General features: G+C 43.2%; 1 protein-coding gene across 5 annotated transcripts in view; it reads left to right on the top strand.

Annotated features, from left to right (window-relative positions):
- Nucleotides 1-10685, top strand: part of dipk1c (divergent protein kinase domain 1C) — a 49198-nt gene extending 38513 nt beyond the window's left edge. For 4 of the 5 annotated variants that reach the window (XM_086305579.1, XM_086305581.1, XM_086305582.1 and 1 more), the window contains 4 exons: nucleotides 1506-1815; nucleotides 4807-4971; nucleotides 9029-9103; nucleotides 9592-10685. In XM_086305579.1, coding sequence (XP_086161705.1) covers nucleotides 1506-1815; nucleotides 4807-4971; nucleotides 9029-9103; nucleotides 9592-9819 — 778 coding nt within the window. In that variant the 3' untranslated portion in view covers nucleotides 9820-10685. Of the gene's footprint in view, nucleotides 1-1505; nucleotides 1816-4806; nucleotides 4972-8119; nucleotides 9104-9591 lie in introns of all 5 variants that reach the window. The other variant, XR_015130986.1, reaches the window with a different exon arrangement.
- Nucleotides 10686-20170: the final 9485 nt, after the last annotated feature.

A 20170-nucleotide genomic window follows, 5' to 3' on the forward strand; every position in this document is an offset into this window, starting at 1 on the left:
TGAAATTAGCTTCAGTCTGAGAGACGTTCAGACACCGGCAGGCTGGCATCCAAAAGTAAAAGCAGTGAGCGGAGGTGACCTGTGCTGCTGCAGTGACAAATGGAGGAAAGCAGCTGTGTGAATGTGGAGCTCTGCAGGTCAGACACAACAGAGGAGCTGGAGACACCACAGAGTCTGATATCAGCTCTCATCGAGCTGCAGCTGATTAAAAGTCTTTTCCACATTTTATCCCCACCTGAAGAAGAACCCATTCATCACCGGCTGTTTTATAGAGAGCATTATTTTACATCACTGGTACTAATGTGTTCACACTCAAGTGTTTTGGTGTCTGAGCTCTGTTCACCTTCACTGAGCAGGAGGGAGGAGACAGAGGTGCGTGGTTAGACAGCCGAGGCTGTTACAGCTTAGTGGGTTAGTTTAGTTTTACTGAAGGAAGCCTGTGTGAAGGACACGCTGCTGTATTTCCTGGAGTAGACAACAGTCAGCATGCCCCCAAACAGACAGGAAGTAAAGTAATGGCTCATAAACGAGATCAGATAAAAACACCTGTGTGGTCTCCAGATTTTCATCCGTGATGATTCCTTCAAGTTCAAGAACTCAAGTTACCAGAAGGTAACGAACCAAAACTGCTCGGTCCACAAAGACGGATCCACTGCTGGAAACGTGCAAACCTCTGTGTGCACAGACCGCGACTGTGAAGGGGTACAAAAGCACAGATGAGCGAGGTTGCACATCCATGCATCCATCCAACCAACATCTGTCCATCTATCTATCCAACTTCCTCCATCCATCAATCCAACATGTGTCCATCCATCCATCCATCCATTAATCCATCCATACATCCAACATCAATTCATGTGGGTCGATTGTGGCTCAAGAGTTGGGAGGTCGCCTTGTAATTGGAAGGTTGCCGGTTCAAGCCCCGGCTCCGACAGTCTCGGTCATTGTGTCCTTGGGCAAGACACTTCACCCGTAGCCTACTGGTGGTGGTCAGAGGGCCCGGTGGCGCCAGTGTCCGGCAGCCTCGCGTCTGTCAGTGCGCCCCAGGGTGGCTGTGGCTACAATGTAGCTGCCATCACCAGTATGTGAATGGGTGGATGACTGGATGCGCTTTGGAGTCCTTAGGGACTAGTAAAGCGCTATATATAAATACAGGCCATCTATCCATCCATGCATCCATACATCCATCGATCCAACATGTGGCCATCCATCCATCTATCCAACTTCCTCCATCCATCCATGTGTCCATCCATCCCGATACTGCCAGAACACCTCAGAGTTTAGTTATGAAGAAAGACTTCATGATATCTCTGGTAGAGTCTGGTCCACAGATCAGTGTAACAGATCCAGTACGGACTCTTCTCTGGAGCTTAAACCTTCTTCTGAGTAAAGACACTTGTTTTATCAGTTTTCAGCTTATTGTCTCCATGTTTGTCCTGATGATGACTTCCTGTGACATCACTTTGGCCTCATTGTATCTGCTTTCTGTTCCCTCTGGTCTCCAGAGTCCTGCAGGACCTCAGCACCCACGTGGCCAAGGTGCTGGGCTCCTGTGGTCACTTCTACGCTGTGGAGTACCTCTCAGCCGGGCACGCCTGGGACCAGAACATCTTTTCCCTGGATGACGTGGCCATTTCTGAGGTTCAGGATCAGGGTGAAGGCGGAGACCGAGCCAGGTGGAAGGCCCGAGAGATGATGCACCGCATCGCGCTGAGCTTCCTGGACATGGTGTGGCACTTTGACAATGACTTCACCCACAAGCTACACCTCTGCGACATCAAACCGGAGAACTTTGCCATCAGGAAGGACCTCACGGTAAGTCCTCAGGTGTGACTTTGAACACGCTCACTCTGCTTTGTCTTTGCAGTGACTCAGAAACCACGGAGGAGGGCTGAATGGCTTTAATGCTGGCTGAGGATATAATGAACGTAAGAAGGATGAAAGCAGAGCAGGGAGCTGGGAGAAAAGAGATAAAAGGGACGTGTTTTTAGAAAGCTATTAGAGCAAAGATGGAAATCAGATGCTGGACGGCGGATTACGTGAGGTTTTTCTTGAACAGATATTTTTTTAGCCAAAGGAAGAAGATGTGACGCTGCTGCTGGGGAGAGAAGGTCATTGTGCAAACACACACCTGGGTACTTCTGTCTTTGTGAGGACGTTCACGCACATTATCAGAATCAGAAAGACTTTATTTATCCCCAAGGGGCAATTAAGATACACAGAATATACAGTATATACACAAAAGTGACTGAAAGGTGAATAAATAACTGTAAGTGAGTAAAGTGTCAGCAGTGTAAAAACAGACTAGTTTATGTTTCTGGTGTGGGAAATGTTCTTATCGGCAGGAGTTAAAAAGCAGAGCTGCTTTGGGGACAATGGTGGCGCTCCTCCTCCTCTCAGTCCTGCAGGAAATGCAGCAGAGGCGTCGCCCAGAGGGGAGGCATTGAAATGTGGGGTGAAGAATGTGAGAGGGGTTGTTGATGATTTTGGCTGCCTGTCTGAGGGCCTGTTGGCTGAAAACCTGTCAGAGTTCTGACAGGCAGGCCAATGATTTTAGAGCACACTGATGCAGTGTGCGGCAGTCTGTTCCTGTATGAAGGCTGAGATTTACCGCCCTGCAACTTGACGGACACCATTGAAATAAAGTCCAGGGTGGAGGTCGTGCCTCACAGCCTCACTGAGGGAAACAATCAGAGGGGATTTCCAGGAACGGGCACCAGCCTGGAAGCAGTCCAGATATGAACGAGGACACGGAGACCTTGGAGGGTGGAGTTTTTGGACTGTTCATTCATTCAACCCTCAAACCCAACAAGATCCCCGAACTCTGAGAAAGATGAAATAATCTCAGCGTCTTTGTTCTCGTGCCTGGAGTCAAATCCAGCGGCTGTCACCTCTGATGGATCCTCGGCCCATCAGTCACACGAAAGACTAAAAATAAAGTTTTCCATGAGCTGGAGCCAGACGTCCTCATCTCCAAGTCCCCATTAATCACCCCGTGATCAAACTTCTCATCCGTCTTTATTAATATCTGTAATGTTAAAATTAAAAGTATAAGCTTGCTTACTCTAGAATGAGAAGTGGACTTTGGTGTTTTTCCTGCGGTCATAAATCAGAGCCGGAGCGTCTGGATGGAGGGAACCGAGCAGGGTTTGTTTTCTCAGCGTTATCTGAAGCTTTTATGGTTTGTCGTTAAATCAGCAGCACTTCAGGTCGGCGCTGGACTCCAGCCAACAATCACAGCTCAGCCTAAGCTATTTTATCTCTCATTGTTCAGCCCCTGATCGCTGGAAAATGAGCAGTTAAAGGGAAAAAAATGAGGCGTTTGTAGCGCCAACAAAAGTCAAGTAAAGCAGAGGCTCACAATTGTTCTCCCGGTTTTGCAGGATTAATGTTTTTCCTGTCAAAGTGCTTACATGGAACATGTTTAACTGCCCTCACTTAATAATGCCCTCACCGTAAAACCACCGTGCAGCCTGTGCTCGTTTACTCCAGGTGTGAGTGGAGTCATTTCATCTGGTTAAAGAGATTTTTATCTGCAGATTATTCCCAGCAGACCTCCCGAGCACTGCCAGGCTCTGTGCCACAGAGACACGCTGCTGCTTACAAACTGGTAATATAATCCAGGACATCAACACACACCGCACGGCGTGACGATTAATCCACCGCAGAAAATAGTTCCAGATGATCAAAGCTGTTTGTAAAAAAAATGAAACTGCCTGTGGAAGATCTTCATCTCTGTCGGGCCAGAAGCAAACGAGCGTCCTGTCAGTGCGTCTCTCCTGCATCAGGGCTGATTTAAATAATACAGACCGGCAGATTGTTACTCCAAGAAAACCCTCCAAACTTCAGTTTGACGTCATAAATATGAAAGAAAAATCTCACAAGCTCAGGAGAGAAAGATGTGAGTTTGAGACGATGAAAAACACTCACTGCAGTAAACGTGCTTTGAGCGGTGGAGTGACCGGAGGCCCACACACACATTTAAACTGTGTGAGATTTTTATCACTCATCTGAAAAATCTGAAAAACATGTTTTCATATTTTACTGCTGGGGGACATTTGGCCTTTAAAACTCCTTTCACTTTTCCTCCGCACAAAAGAATCTCTGTAAAGTCTCATTTGAATAATAAAGACGAAAAGAGTCTTTTTGTAGTTTAGAAATTTATCAGAAGCTTTCTTTTATTTTGATTCCATGTCCTAAAAACTGGATCGAATGTAGTGGAGTGAATATTGTCAGTGGCTCATTTTTATTGGATTCTCGTCTCTTTTGTAGCAAATTAAAATTCTGATTAGTTTAAAATGTTATAATAATTTCATGACGTGTAAACATTTAAATGAACCCTAACACCACCTGTTTTCTGTTATTATAAAACCTTTGTGATGCTGATTTAATTCATTCCTTTCAGTCTGAGCTTTGAAACACTTTCTGTGCATCCGTCACAGATTGTTACGGCAGGATTTCACTTCATGCATCTTCAGTTTTTGGTTTCTACAGAGCTCCAAATCTGCCGTTACAGCTCACACATCCAAATATCTGAAGAACTTCAGGCCTCACTGTGTTTGTGTTCAGCCCACAGAGTCCGTGTTCATAGAGCCGCAGCACCTGAAGGTTTCTGAGCTCGAGGGCAGAATTTCAGGCAGATCTGAGCTCATCATGTGGGACACGTTTTTTATTTATGTAGTGTGCTGGGATGGCGTGAGCACATCCAGGCCGTGTGTCATGTTTTGCACCTTTGAAAATATAAGGTGTGGATAATCCTGCAGCATGGGCTCACACAGGGCGGGTGTCCTCTGGTGTGTCCTGCAGGTGGTGGCGATCGACGTGGACATGGCGTTCTTCGAGCCGAAGATGAGGGACATCCTGGAACAGAACTGCAGCAGCGACGACGACTGCAACTTCTTCGACTGCTCGTCCAGGTGTAACCTGAGCAAACGCAGGTGCAGCCCACGCCGCAGCAACAGCAACCTGCAGGTAAGCGAGGCCCTGTGACCTCACTGTGACACTTTCAGCTTTGAGCTTTTATTTTGTAAAAATCTGCTGAAAATGTGTTTTATTGTGACACTTTAATTTGGTGTGATTTTATTCTCTCAAATGCAGCGGTCACATGACTAAACCATCAAAGTCCGTTCAGTTTAACACTTTAACTCTTTTATTTTTCCCTCCTATGAAATTATTATTATTATTATTACGTATGTATCTATTTATGTTTATCTATTTACTGTACAAAATGATCAGGTTTTAGACGAGTTTTGTGTTTTTTGTAAAATAATAGTGAGTAATAAAACTTTCAGTCTGCAGAGGAAATAAACTGGCTAAAAGGAGAAAGTTTTATAATAAATAAAAATCATTTTGTATAATTAAGCAGAACTCTGAGAAACAAAAGCGTCTAAAATTAAAAGTGTCTTTGTTCCTCTCCGAGTCTTTGTCCACCTGTGTGGATGTTTTTCATTCCACGGCGCGAGCGCTGAGCCGTCGGCTCGCTCTGCAGAAAATTACAGGGTTGGTCTGTTTCTCCTCTTCCACCGTCGATCGTCCACAACGTCTAATTACACGTGTGGAAAAGTGTGGAATGATAATTACTGACCGGCCTGATCCTGCTGACAGGCAGAGTTTCAACCTGTTTATTTACCTGTGCAGGTGATTTTGTCTGCAGGCTCACTGCTGCTGAGGAAACGATTTTCTCTCTTTTTTAAATGCATTTTGTATATTTGATCAATAAAATAACTTTTAAAGAAAAAAGTGAAAAGTTTTATACTGAAAAATTCATTTTCATTTCTGTCGATTTTATTTCTGTATCAAATTAAACCTGAAGAGTCGACACAATTTATCTATATGTCAGATTCATGCAGTTTATTACTTTAATTATGAATTTATTCACTTTTTTATTGTTTATGATTGTTAAAGAGCGGTGAGGTGTGGGGGCCGTGACCTTTGCTCTCACATCTGAGATCCTCTGATGGGAGTAAAATATTTATGTTCTTAATATTTCATCTGATTGTATTTCACATCAAAAGTCCATTTTTAAATCTAAACTTCTGCATAAATTTGGAGTTTCTGGCTCATCGCTCTGCAGCTTCACATTAGACACATTTTTATTCTCTAAATATGGAAAAAAGTTACATTTGTCATCTGCTTGGAAACAAAAACACAAAATTAGTTACAGCACGAAGTCATGATTTAGGCTCACATTAAAATATTTGTCATCTTTATTATTCCAGCAGTTTCTGTGCTGTGGTTCCTCTCTTTCTTTACTTATTTACAGAATTATGATTATTGTTGTTTCATTGCTGTTCAAAATTGTTTTATTATTAAACTGAAGATGTTAGGAGAGTATTTTTATTATTTATAATGTTAAAGTGAAACAACTTAGAGAATTTCTCTAAATCATTTACAATTACTTTTAATAAATTACTTTTACCTTTAAATTGTTTTTAAATTAAATTATAATCACAAAATTAAAGCCAATTCTAATATTACATTACATTATATTACATTACATTATATTACATTACATTACATTACATTATATTATATTACATTATATTACATTACATTATATTACATTATATTATATTACATTACATTATATTACATTATATTATATTACATTATATTACATTACATTATATTATATTACATTATATTACATTACATTATATTACATTATATTATATTACATTATATTATATTACATTACATTACATTACATTATATTATATTACATTATATTACATTACATTATATTACATTATATTATATTACATTATATTATATTACATTATATTACATTACATTATATTACATTATATTATATTACATTATATTATATTACATTACATTATATTACATTATATTATATTACATTATATTACATTACATTATATTACATTACATTACATTATTATATTACATTACATTATATTACATTACATTATATTACATTATATTATATTACATTATATTATATTACATTATATTACATTACATTATATTACATTATATTATATTACATTATATTACATTACATTACATTATATTATATTACATTATATTACATTACATTATATTACATTATATTATATTACATTATATTATATTACATTATATTACATTACATTATATTACATTATATTATATTACATTATATTATATTACATTACATTATATTACATTATATTATATTACATTATATTACATTATATTATATTACATTATATTATATTACATTATATTACATTATATTATATTACATTATATTATATTACATTACATTATATTACATTATATTATATTACATTATATTACATTACATTATATTACATTACATTACATTATTATATTACATTACATTATATTATATTATATTATTATATTATATTACATTATATTATGTTACATTATATTACATTATATTACATTATATTATATTATATTACATTACATTATATTACATTACATTATATTATATTAAATTACATTATATTATATTACATTATATTACATTATATTATATTACATTATATTACATTATATTATATTACATTATATTATATTACATTATATTATATTACATTATATTACATTATATTATATTACATTATATTACATTACATTATATTACATTATATTATATTACATTACATTACATTATATTATTATATTACATTACATTATATTACATTATATTATATTACATTATATTATATTATTATATTACATTATATTATATTATTATATTACATTATATTATATTATTATATTACATTATATTACATTACATTATATTATTATATTACATTATATTATATTATTATATTACATTATATTACATTACATTATATTACATTATATTATATTATTATATTATATTATATTACATTATATTATATTATTATATTACATTATATTATATTATTATATTACATTATATTACATTATATTATATTACATTACATTATATTACATTACATTACATTATATTATTATATTACATTACATTATATTACATTACATTATATTATATTATTATATTACATTATATTATATTATTATATTACATTGTTAGCAGTAGTAGTATTATGATGATCGTTGTTAGCTTGAAGTTGTTTTGACTCATCAGCCCGTCAAACTCAGAGGACAAAGGACACCAGAAGCTGAGCCGACGTTTCTGTCACCATCGCCATCGCCGTGACAACACCAGGACGGACTCTCATCGCCCCGTATCACATGACTCGTGATACGTGATACCTGCATTCATCCACCAAAAGAGGACGTTTAAATATGAGACGGACGGAAACTGTTTCTCTAACAGGTGACGACCGGAGGCGCAAACACGGCGGTGTCTGAGGCGGGAACCTTAGAAACTAACGGAGTGGATGGATCCCAGGAGAGAGGACAGGAAGCTGAAATTTAAAGGAAAGTAACAGAAACCAGAGACAGAACAAAATCAATTATCACCATAAATAAGAGTAAGTCGGAGCAGAGAGGAAGGAAGTGGGAAAGAGTTCAGGTGATGAAGAAAAAGGAACAAAGACACAAAAGAGGAGAAAAAACAGATGAACTGACAACTGAACCAAAACTGAGGAAAGGAGGCGAAGAACAAAGAGACGAAGAAGAAAGGAGAAGATGAAGATGAGTGATGATGACATGCTGACAACATGCTGCTCTGCCATTGGCCAAAGTGAGGCTCCACAGGTGTCTCTTGGGCGCACCCAGCAATGACCCTCAACCTGCCAATCATCTCCGGAGAGAAAGAAGTCATTGTGTGTGTGTGTGTGTGTGTGTGTGTGTGTGTGTGTGTGTGTGTGATGTCGTCTGCATACTGATGAACCAATCAGGTGCTGCTCAGACTCACTGCTCCTCCTCCTCTGTGATTACCTCTCCTGATGCGCTCTTCTTCTTCTTCTTCTTCACTTTTTCTTTACTTGGAAGCTTTCCCCTTTTTTTTGCAGATTTCTTCTTCTTCTTCTTTTTCATCTAATTCGAGAGTCCGATGTGTGATTTGTGACTTTTTCCTCTTCGTCTTCAGGTGATCTGTGAGAAGATTTTTAGACCGTGGTTTTCTCCCACGCTGCTTGGGGCCAAAGCAGCGCTCCCTCTGCAGGTAATGTATTTGAAAACATCTTCAGAGGTCCATCTCACCCCACGCCAGCATCCTGCTCTGTCACACCAGCATGTCCTCCTGTGTCTGTGAACCTTCTCAGCTCCACACCAAGCCATTAAAAATGCTCCAGCACATCCACAGTGCAGAGGTCCGGGTTAATTACAGTTACATGTGGAGGACTCCTGTCAATCAAAGCAGCCAGTAGTGTTTCTGTAGATTCAGAGATAATTTTAATACAACCTCAGCCAGGAAGCTCCAACGTGAAAGGGAAACTGGCACCAGCATCATTCGGGAATTCCAGTGATGGAGGGATAATAATTTGGTTTCAGCGATCAAATCCGACTCCGAGCCGACTTTAATCCCAGCTTTCCTGCAAACACTGATGAACTGCAAATTATCTAATGTAGGACAGCAGTTAAAGTCCTGAGTTTTGTGGATTAGAGAGTTTAAGACGTGATGTTGGTGTTGAAATTGTCTTTTTCCATCAGGTGGAGCTGCAGCGAGCTCTGCAGGAGTGTTCAGCGACTGAAGGGGGCGTGGAGGAGTCAGAGGAGGATGGAGGTGGTGGTGGTGGAGGAGGAGGAGGAGGAGGCAGGGGCGTCCATCAGCGCCTCTTCAGTGTCCTGAAGCGCCTCATCCAGGAGGGAGGGGCTTCAGATGAAAGCGGAGAGGCATGGGAGGGAAAAGGCCACGCCCACACTGCGCTGAACTTTTGAGCTGTAATGAGAAGGTCGATGTGGGCGGAGCATCTCAGAAAACCAGAGAATGTTTTAAAACTATCAACGGGTCTCTTCATGGCCAGAGAGCCCAGGTAAGACTGGCCACTCACTGATGGGAAAAGACTCGTCCACTGACACATTTTGGGTCCAGAACCACAGTTTGAGCCACTCTGAGTGTAAGTGACTCCGTCAGCAGGTCCCATCTCAAAGAGACACAGCAGTGAGACTTTTGGCCTCAGTGTGCATCGAACTCTATCACGATGAACAGTTTTAGACACACACACACAAAAGTCACGGTGTTCTCGCTGCCAGTGACGGACGTTTCATCCTACCCAGTTTGTAAAATTTAACCAGAACTTAAGGTGGAGTTCAGGAAAGGTCCACCTTTGCCTCCAACAAAGAGAACTTTGACCTAAGAACTGGTTTGCTGTGGAACAACTTGAGCTGCATCCATCACCTTTAGCTCACGAGTGTCCAGGTGCTCGTCTGGGAACGTCTGATTGGGTCACAGCGAGCGTGGAAACATTCAGCGACGCCTCACGTTTCTTCTCGTCACAGAACCAGGGATCCAGTGTGGGCAGATCCTCGCAGATTTATTATCCTTTTACGTAACTGGTTAGTCTCAGTGAGATTTTTCAAAAGAAGCTCTCTCATTTGAAGAGAAACTGTAGAAAATAAATGTGTTTGAATGATAAATGCTGAGATACAATGTAACATATGACTAATGATGTTTGATTCACAGCTGAATGAACGACTCTTGGCCTCTTTTAAAGGTTTTTAATGGTTAATTTGACATGTTTTTGTCCCGTTGTCGACTGTTTTCAGGTTCCAAAGACAGATACCAATAAAACATATATCATCCATCCAAAGTGTGTTTGGTTTGTACAGAACGTCTGTCTCACAAAATACAATGTACTGTTTCATGTTGTATTAAAATAACAGATTTTGGAAAATGTACTGATAGTTTGGTCAAATGTCTTAGTGAAGAAGACATTTGTGACCTGCTGAGGCCTCCGGGAAGTTTCTTTGTTTAACAAGACCAATATGAGCCTCAGCAGTCACAGACACCCGCTCATTACTACTATGCAACATCCAGTAAAAATCCTTGAATTTCTCCCACCAAACCTGGGCTCAGACTTTTTGGAAGGTCTGTTACTATAGTAACCGAGCAAAATGGGTATGGCCCACACAATGTGCTTACACATGGCCCACACACTGCAAAGAATGACGGCCCTTTGGTGGCCCAGATCTGGTTTCCAGAGGTGGCCCACACATGGGCCAGCACAAGGCCAGCTGCAGACTCACTGCTGGACCTGTGCTGGCCCAGATGTCAGCCTAATGTGTACCTTAATTAAGCCATGTAATAACAACATGTGCCAGAATATAATAGTGCAAAAGTAACATGATGAAACTCTGTTCAGAGAGTGAATGGACTGATTCTTATATAGTGCTTTTCTACTCACCCAGATTACTCATAGTGCTCGATGCAACATGTCATATTAACCTAATCACACACTTTCTCTAAACTGAGTGCTTCCTAACTACATTCATACTCGTGACATGCAGACTGGAGGAGGCAGGGATCGAACCACTAACCTTTCGATCAGTAGGTGACCTGCTCTTCCTCCTGAGCTACAGCCACCGAGTGGTGAACCTGAGTAAACCCTCACTAGGTTTGGATAAAGTGTGAACTCACAAACCTGTCAAACCTGCATTTGAAACATTAGCTACCATAGCAGTATAGTATTGCAACATGGCATTTGGGTCTTCTAACTCAAATAGGAAAATGGGAACATAAATAGTGCCTCATTGCCAGACGTGGCCCACATCTGGTTGACATACACCCTGCCATGACACCAGTCAGTCAGAAGTGCCAGCTTGATGCCGGATCCAGGCCAGACCTGTTTTCTATGAGCCTGGACCACATAAACCAAACCATAATCGGGCCAGATGTGGCATGCCATCACATAGACAGTGCCATCTATGCCAGGCCTGGCCCACATCTGGATGAAATACATCTTATCATGCCAGAAGTCAGCCAGCAGTGCCGGCTTGATGCCAGATATGCACCAACTGTGGAAAGCTGTCATGCATGTATCTGCAAACTTGATGACCTCATGTTAAGAGCTTGTGACACTAACCGCCCAGACTGTCCACTCACAGATCTCCGAGCTGGGAGTCGGTCCTTCTGGCAGGAAACTCCTTTGTTTGACTCTTTTAACTCGGAGCCCCAGAGAGACGATTCTAGGCTAACAAACTGAATCCCTGCAGCTTCTTTCATCAGGCGCCTGAGGCCTCATGTTACAGGTGTAGAAATGTGAGCGAGCTGCTGATGCGTCCCTGGCGTGTTTTAATTCCACTGCAGTCGGCTTCCTGGACGTGTCACCACAGCAGCTGTATGGAGAGGACTCAGCTGGAGAGCTTCCAGAGCTCTGCTCAGCCTGGCAGCTTTCCACGCTTTCACTTCTTTAACAAAACAAAAAACCAAAAGCTCCAAACTTCACGCTGAAAACGCTCCAGAGACTTTACTGGAAAGCAGAGCGGAGAGCATGATGTGTGCTGCAGATTCAAACGCTGATCTCCTTCCTGTCATATCAAACACCACAGGCCTCCCTGTGGTGGAAGCACAGACTTGTGGGTATTTAAGTTGAGCAGCACACCGACCGTGGCGCTGCTAAACACTGGGCCACACGCTGTGTTTGTGCTGCCGGCATGCAAAGCTGCTTAAGCTGCTGCTTTAAGGTCATATTCTCCTTCTGGCAACACGCCGGTTTGTCTTGTTCACAGTTTTATTTCACAGCAGATCAGAGGAGGCGTTTTATTTCACCCTGTCTACACAACTTTTCATTTATTGAAATTGATGAAGCGGTGCAGGAGGTCCAGACACCCGAGAAGACCGCTGTGTTAATCAGAACTCATTAAAACAAACTGGATGGTGACGCACACATGATGGACCTGATCTGAAGAAATGCTGCACACCTGAAAGCCTTTTTCTGCTGCCACCTCCTGTTAGCAGCGCTGCCTCAGGCCAGTCATAATGTGGGCGTCACCCAGCTGCCTTTCATCCTTTCAAAGGTTAAAAATCTTCCTTTGAGCCCAAAGGTGTGAAAATCAGTGGCTGAACTAAACTAAGCAAACCACCTGTGAGCGAACTCTCTTCAGGTGTTTGTAGCTGTGATGTGTCAGCATTAGATCCTGCACATCATTCACCTTTAAGGCTACGTCTACACTAATCTGGATACATCTGAAAACGTCTACACTCATTTTCAGTGGTTTACGAGCAGTTGTTCATCCACATTGAAACGGCCGTAAACGCTTACGTGAAACGCAAGAAGATTCAGCCTGCCTCATTTCTGTCTGCCGTTTATTTACTTCGGGTCTTTGAAACGTTGCAGCAGAATGTGGAGGAAAAGCAGCGAGTTTTTTAAATGGACTCACAATGAGGTGGAGTTGTTGCTGCGAGTAACACAAAAGTCCAAAGTTGCAAAAGCGAGTGAGAGTTAAAGAATTTGAAGAAGAGCTCTCTGGAGCATCTACAGACTGATATTAATCTTTAACAGGGCTGTCAAACAACTGCTGTATAATGCCCTCCGCTATCTTAGTTTCATTGGTCACATGACTGCATCATCGTTTCTGAAAGGCTCCGGGGTCGCTGTCCACACTGCGATGCGAAGACACCGTTTTCAAATGTATCCGCTATGGGGAGCGTTTTGAAAACGCGAGAGAAAGATGCGTTTTCAAACGCAAACGTGTTAGTGTGGACGTAGCCTGAATGAAACATACAAGTTGCTTCAGATAAGTTTATATCATATCGTTAGTACGGCTATTGATCTGACATCTTCCCTCAGGTATTATTTTTCTGTTAGCAAGCAGGTGAACTAAGGTCACCAGCTTTATGTCTCTGTCTCACGGGCGTGTCCGTCTCCAAAGGCTCCATCATTTTGAGCTGTAATAGATAACAGCAAAAGTTCTTCAGCCAGGAAGGAGTGCAGAAAGACGAAGACGTCCATGCAGGGTGCAGACGTGCAGCTCGGTCTGTGCTGCGGCTGTTTGCCAAAGAAATATTTCTCTTTAACAGCACGAGATCGTAACAGATTTATGTTTGTGGGATTTTTAGTGTCTGATGTGTGATGTTGGATTTTTGGATGTTTTCCCCACATGTAGACAAACTAAGCGCAGCAAAGCCTCCAGTGGGAGTGTTTGTCCGGCTGTTTGTGAGAGCTTTACTGTTTCAGTCCTCGGGCTTTGTTCAGCGCCTCCAAACGTCTGAACAGCTGCTGAGAGAGGTGAGCTCTGACTTCCTGTTTTAAAAGGATTCTTGGCTCCTTTTTAGATTTCTAATCAATGATATTTGATGTGATCTGTTTCCATCACCGGGTCAGTACGTAGCTGCAGCCCCAGATGGGATTTCACTTTCAGTGGAAATAAAAGAAGAAATGTGAGCCAGTGTGGCCTGAAAGAGCCCGGACGTTTTCCTGGATCAGAAATCAGGGAAGTCATCTGCATCCACTTTCCTCATATCTAATGTTTCCAGCAGCCACCAAACTGGTCTTCATTATCCCAGAGAGGAGCCGCGCCTGGGCTTTAATAACAACAAAATCAGTTTAGTGACACGAGAGAAGAGTTCGGGTGAGCAAATCAAATCAAATCAAATCAAATCACTTTTATTGTCACATCACATGTGCAGGCACACTGGCACAGCACATGCGAGTGAAATTCTTGTGTGCGAGCCCCACAAGCAACAGAGATGTGCAAACACAACAACACAAACGAGCAAAATACAAGAATGGCCAACCTGAAACTAATAAATATATGTACAATATATAATAGTGTATGCATTTCTGGATGTGTATACTAAATATTTTCCTACGTGCGTGTGTGTGCGCGTGTGTGTGTGTGTCTGCGTGCGTGTGTGTGTTTGTGTGTGCGTGTGTGTGTGTGTGTGTGTGTGTGTGTGTGTGTGTGTGTGTGTGTGTGTGTGAGCAGACCGACAGCAGAGGAGGAAACGATCACGGAGACATCAATCACAGAAGAGCAGCTGACGGAGAGCTGAAGTAAGGAAAGCTCAAACATCTGTGGAGCCCACTTTTCAGCAAAGTTTACCATCTGCTCGTATTTTGGTTTGAAGCTTTGAAAAAGCAAAGATGAACTCTCAGCTCAGAGGTGGTGTCCATCCTTCATGTACAGTCTGTTAGGCCCACCATGGCCGTCCCACACGTTTCCACTTTGTGTGCTCTGCATCACTGTGTGCCTTTAATTCACCAATCATGAAGTCTGGCTGAGAATTAAAGCTGGCGAGATAAAAGCTGATAACAGTGCGTGGTGCTTCTGTTCTACACGAGTTCATTTCACGGCGCGTTGGGTCCGAGCCAGAAACCCTCTGAGCTGTGATGAAGAGGCGGGCAGGGCGAGCGGGCGGTGAAACATTAAAGTTACTCACCGTGTCCGGCTTCATCTGCACGGAGCGTCACGGAAAACTGTTTCAGCTGCTTTCACTGAGGAGAAGAAGCTGAAAGAGGAAAAGAGAGAAAACGCCACAGAGTTGTTCTTTGTCTAAAACTACAGAACAGCTGTGCTGTGATGTGGGTTACTACGGTAACGACCTGCCTCACTGATCATCACGTTGGTCGAGCAGCCTGTTTGGTATCAGTGCATTAAATCTGTCCAACGTGTGCTTCCTGTTTAAGGCACAAATTATTCCGAACATTGAAGCATTTAAAGAACAGAGTTCCTGAAGCTGTGCTCGTCTTTAGACTCCAGTAAGGACTGGAACTGGTTTTGGACCTCGTGGTTTCTCTCTGCTGGTTTTGGGGTCTCAGTGGAGTTTCTGGGAGCGATCAGAGTTTGAGTGATCCTGACACTTTGTCTGGAGGATGTTTGTACGCAATAAGATGAAGTGCAGACTGCTGTGAGCAGGTAGCTAAGACATGATTCTCGTCAGGCACAGTGATGTGCTGCTCACACTCAGCAGGTGCTGGGTTTGAACTTCCTGCTGTTCTGGGGTCTTTCTGTGTGGCGCTGTCTTGTCCCCCTGTGGCTGTGTGGGTGAACCAATGAAGCCAGACTGGTCGTAGGCGTGGATGTAGGAGGTGTTTGTCTCTCTGTATTAGCCCTGTGACGGTTTGATGACCTGCCTTTGGTCTAACCTGTTTCAGCTTATGGCAGACGGGATGAGCTAAAGCCACCTCCGTGGCTCAGACTGTGGATGGATGGATACACCCAAAGGGCCTCTCTCTCGCACCCCTCACTGGCCCCATATTTTCTTCGTTTAAAGTGTGTGAGCTACAAAGCCACTGATGAAGAGCCTGCAGGCTGAAAAATGATGATCTGGGTAAAACCTCGTGTAGGTTCACAGATGTTAAAGTGTTCTTATGGATTCTGGACTTCATTAGAAAGTTGAGCCGGCTGTTCATATCTGATGGAGCCTGCTGTCGTTTCTACTTTAAGGTGACGGTTCAGAGAGTGGAGAGAAGCATGGTAAGAATGCAAAATAAAGACTAAAGTATGAAGGACAGAAATCTGTAGGATGTGTCTACCTGCACAGGAACACTCAGAGCAGGAGAGCCTCACAGTTACACCTTCACGTTGGCATACATTAACATGCAGTTACACATGCATGTGTAATTCTATGCACCATGAAACACAAGCATGCATCGCGTTCTCCATCACTAATTGATTTTTCCTGCAGCTGACTCAAACCAGCTGCTGCTCCGATTTCACATTCATCCACAGATCCATCCACCATGCAGTACAGCCTGATTCAACCTTCAGTGCAGAAAGTAAAGCCAGGATGAAAAAGACACCAGATCTCCCAAAGCAAACCGACTGTGAGCCACTGTGTCCTGCTTTACTCGGATACTGCGACGATCAGATTTACCCAGAGCGTCGACAGGAGCCGAACAGCTTAGGCAGACTTGATGTCCTCACACATGCAGAGGTTGTTTCCTGCTACAGGAAACAGGGGTGGGTGTAGCTCAGGTGGCAGAGCAGGTCAGCCACTAATCAGAAGGTCGGTGCTTCGATCCCAGGCTGCCTCCTGCATGCCAAATATCCTTGGGCAAGATACTAACCCCGTGTTTGCCTACTGGTGGTGGTCAGAGGGCCCGGTGGCGCCAGTGTCCGGCAGCCTCTGTCAGTGCGCCCCAGGGCAGCTGTGGCTACAATGTAGCTGCCATCACGTGTGTGTGACTGAATGTAGTGTGAAGCTAAGGACTGCATGCTTTGGGGTCCTTAGGGACTAGAAAAGCACTATACAAATACAGGCCATATACAGTGAGACCTACACTGTTACATGTAGACCGCTGCTCAGCGCTTTAAGTGCTTCCTGTCAGATATCTGAGGTGCAGTTTGGGCGATTTCATGTTCAAACATCAGTTTGGAGGTTTTAAAAAGGTTTAACTGAGTCTGCAGTCAGAGCACTACAGTCTGTTTTATTTCAGCCACCTTTGCACGTCATTTCTCATCTGTCCTTCTTCCCTTGATGTCCACGATGCCTCCAGATGTTTCTGAAGTCAGTGCAGGGTGATTGGTGACGCCACGGCGAGGCCTGATGCTAGTACAGACTTCCCAGTGAAGAAATAGGCAATGGTTTCCAGATGTTTGGAGTTTACAGCTGCACGCTCAGCAGTAGGCAGCAGCTTTTGTTTTTATTTCTAATCATTCGGCTCTTCAAGCACATGGATGCCAGTGTCTTGGCCCTCAAAGTTCCCACAGTGGTTTGTCAACCAGTGAGCATAGTGGGGTGATTACTGGTGGGACTCTTGACCCTTTAAAGCCAGAAGGTCAAACTAACAGTTGGTGTAATATTGCAGCCGCCTCGGGCTGTAGCTCACCACCCTGACCCACACCGAGGCCCCGATGGACTCAACGAGATCCACGACAAGATTTTTATTATTACGAGTTTTCAAGAAGAAAGTTTTGCTAAATTCCTGCTTAAAGCCGTGAACAACAGAGACAGAAACACTGAGTGAGCCACGTGGCTTCAGCCTGCAGAAACATGTGCACGCATCAGACGATTTCAGCTTCATGCCACAGAAACAACCTGATTCTGAAAGGCTTTGAAGAGCTTTTGCTCCGTGTGACGACTTTGTGCTCGTCTATCAGAGGATCCAGTCAGAACAAAGAGAACACCTGAGCCTGGTGGCGCTCGCTCCTCCCTCACAGATCCTTACATCAGACACCATCCACTGATCGGCTCATTTAACCCTGCAGACTACGCCTGCTGCAGAATCAGAATCAGAATCAGAATCAGAATGGGTTTATTGCCAGATGTTGAGGTTTACAACATTAGGAAATTGCTGCGGTGCTTCAGTGCAGACAATAAGAATTAAAGTGCTATGTAGAAAGAAAGATATGTGCATGAGATATACATGAGATATATACATGAGAATGAGAATTATGAGTGCTACGTAGAAAGATATATACATGAGTGCAGGTGGTGATCAGTGCCAAACATGGAATGATGCAGTGAACACAGCGTAGGGTCATGTGTTAGTGGTGGGAACAGTCATGTGGTTATTGTTCATGTGTCCAACAGCAGAGGGGAAGAAACTGTTCTTATGGCGAGAGGTTCTGGTGCGAATGGACCGGAGCCTCCTGCCTGAGGGGAGCAGGTCAAACAGACTGTGTCCAGGGTGAGAAGGGTCAGCTGAGATCCGGGCTGCACGCCCCAGTGTCCTGGAGGTGTACAGGTCCTGCAGAGATGGGAGTCTGCAGCCAATCACCTTCTCAGCAGAGCGCACAACACGCTGCAGTCTCTGTTTGTCCCTGATAGTGGCTCCAGCGTACCACACGGTGATGGAGGAGGTGAGGATGGACTCGATGATTGCAGTGTAGAACTGCATCATCGTCCGTGTTGGCAGGTTGAATTTCTTCAGCTGCCTCAGGAAGTACATCCTCTGCTGGGCTTTCTTGATGACGGAGGTGATGGTGGGCTCCCACTTCAGGTCCTGGGTGATGGTGGTACCCAGGAAGCGGAATGAGTCCACAGAGGTGATGGGGGTGTCAGTCAGGATGATGGGGGGGAGTGGGGCTGTGTGCTTCCTGAAGTCCACAATAATCTCCACTGTCTTCTGGGCATTCAGCACCAGGTTGTTGTGGCTGCACCAGGACACCAGACGTTCAACCTCCCTCCTGTAGGCAGACTCATCCCCGTCCGAGATGAGTCCGATAACGGTGGTGTCATCTGCAAACTTGATTAGCTTGACAGACTGGTGGGTGGAGGTGCAGCAGTTGGTGTACAGGGAGAAGAGCAGAGGAGAAAGAACACAGCCCTGAGGGGAGCCGGTGCTGATGGTCCGGGAGTCCGAGACAGCGGTTCAGTGCACCAGTGTGTGTGTGTGTGTCTGTGTGTGTGTGTGTGTCTGTGTGTGTGTGTCTGTGTGTGTGTGTCTGTGTCTGTGTCTGTGTGTGTGTGTGTCTGTGTGTGTGTGTGTGTGTGTGTGTCTGTGTGTGTGTGTGTGTGTGTGTGTGTGTGTGTGTGTGTGTGTGTGTGTGTGTGTGTCTGTGTCTGTGTGTCTGTGTGTGTGTGTGTCTGTGTGTGTGTGTGTGTGTCTGTGTGTGTGTGTGTGTGTGTGTCTGTGTCTGTGTGTGTGTGTGTGTCTGTGTGTGTGTCTGTGTCTGTGTCTGTGTGTGTGTGTGTGTCTGTGTGTGTGTGTGTGTGTGTCTGTGTCTGTGTGTGTGTGTGTGTGTGTGTGTGTGTGTCTGTGTGTGTGTGTGTGTGTGTGTGTGTGTGTGTGTCTGTGTGTGTGTGTGTGTGTGTGTGTGTGTGTGTGTGTGTGTGTCTGTGTGTGTGTGTGTGTCTGTGTGTGTCTGTGTGTGTGTGTGTGTGTGTGTGTGTGTGTGTGTGTCTGTGTGTGTGTGTGTGTCTGTGTGTGTGTGTGTGTGTGTCCGGTGGAAACTTAAGCAGAACTTTTACTTCAGATCAGAAGTCTGGACTCAGTGTTCTGAGTACGTTTTTTTTTCCATGCAGAAGTTAAAGCTTCATTGTTGGACTTAAACTGGATGTTTTTAGGGATTTAACTGCATCGCTGAGAGGAAATAAAACTGAGCCTCACACTGAGGCCAGCTGGACTGAAAACTGAGGCCGGGAGACTCAGCCGGCTTCTGGTGGAGTCAGGATGTCAGATATCTCAGATTAAAATGAAAAGATGGTTTCACAACTACAGTTTGGCAAATGCAATCTCTCTCAGGAGCACGCTGCAGATGGAAACCTTCTTACAGACTTTATAGAGATATATGTTCAGAGATAACTACTTCAGTTAGCTCGGCTCTCGGCCTCCCCTGACATAAAGTTTAAAGCTGTAACACCAACTACACAACTGTACCAAGACTTGTGTTCCTCCCAGAT

The sequence above is a fragment of the Aulonocara sp. 'chitande type north' Nkhata Bay genome, linkage group LG9 (genome assembly GCF_057382095.1).
Source record: "Aulonocara sp. 'chitande type north' Nkhata Bay isolate Kocher_YH1m ecotype deep benthic linkage group LG9, A_spYH_male_GT1.1, whole genome shotgun sequence".
Lineage (NCBI taxonomy): Eukaryota > Metazoa > Chordata > Actinopteri > Cichliformes > Cichlidae > Aulonocara > Aulonocara sp. 'chitande type north' Nkhata Bay.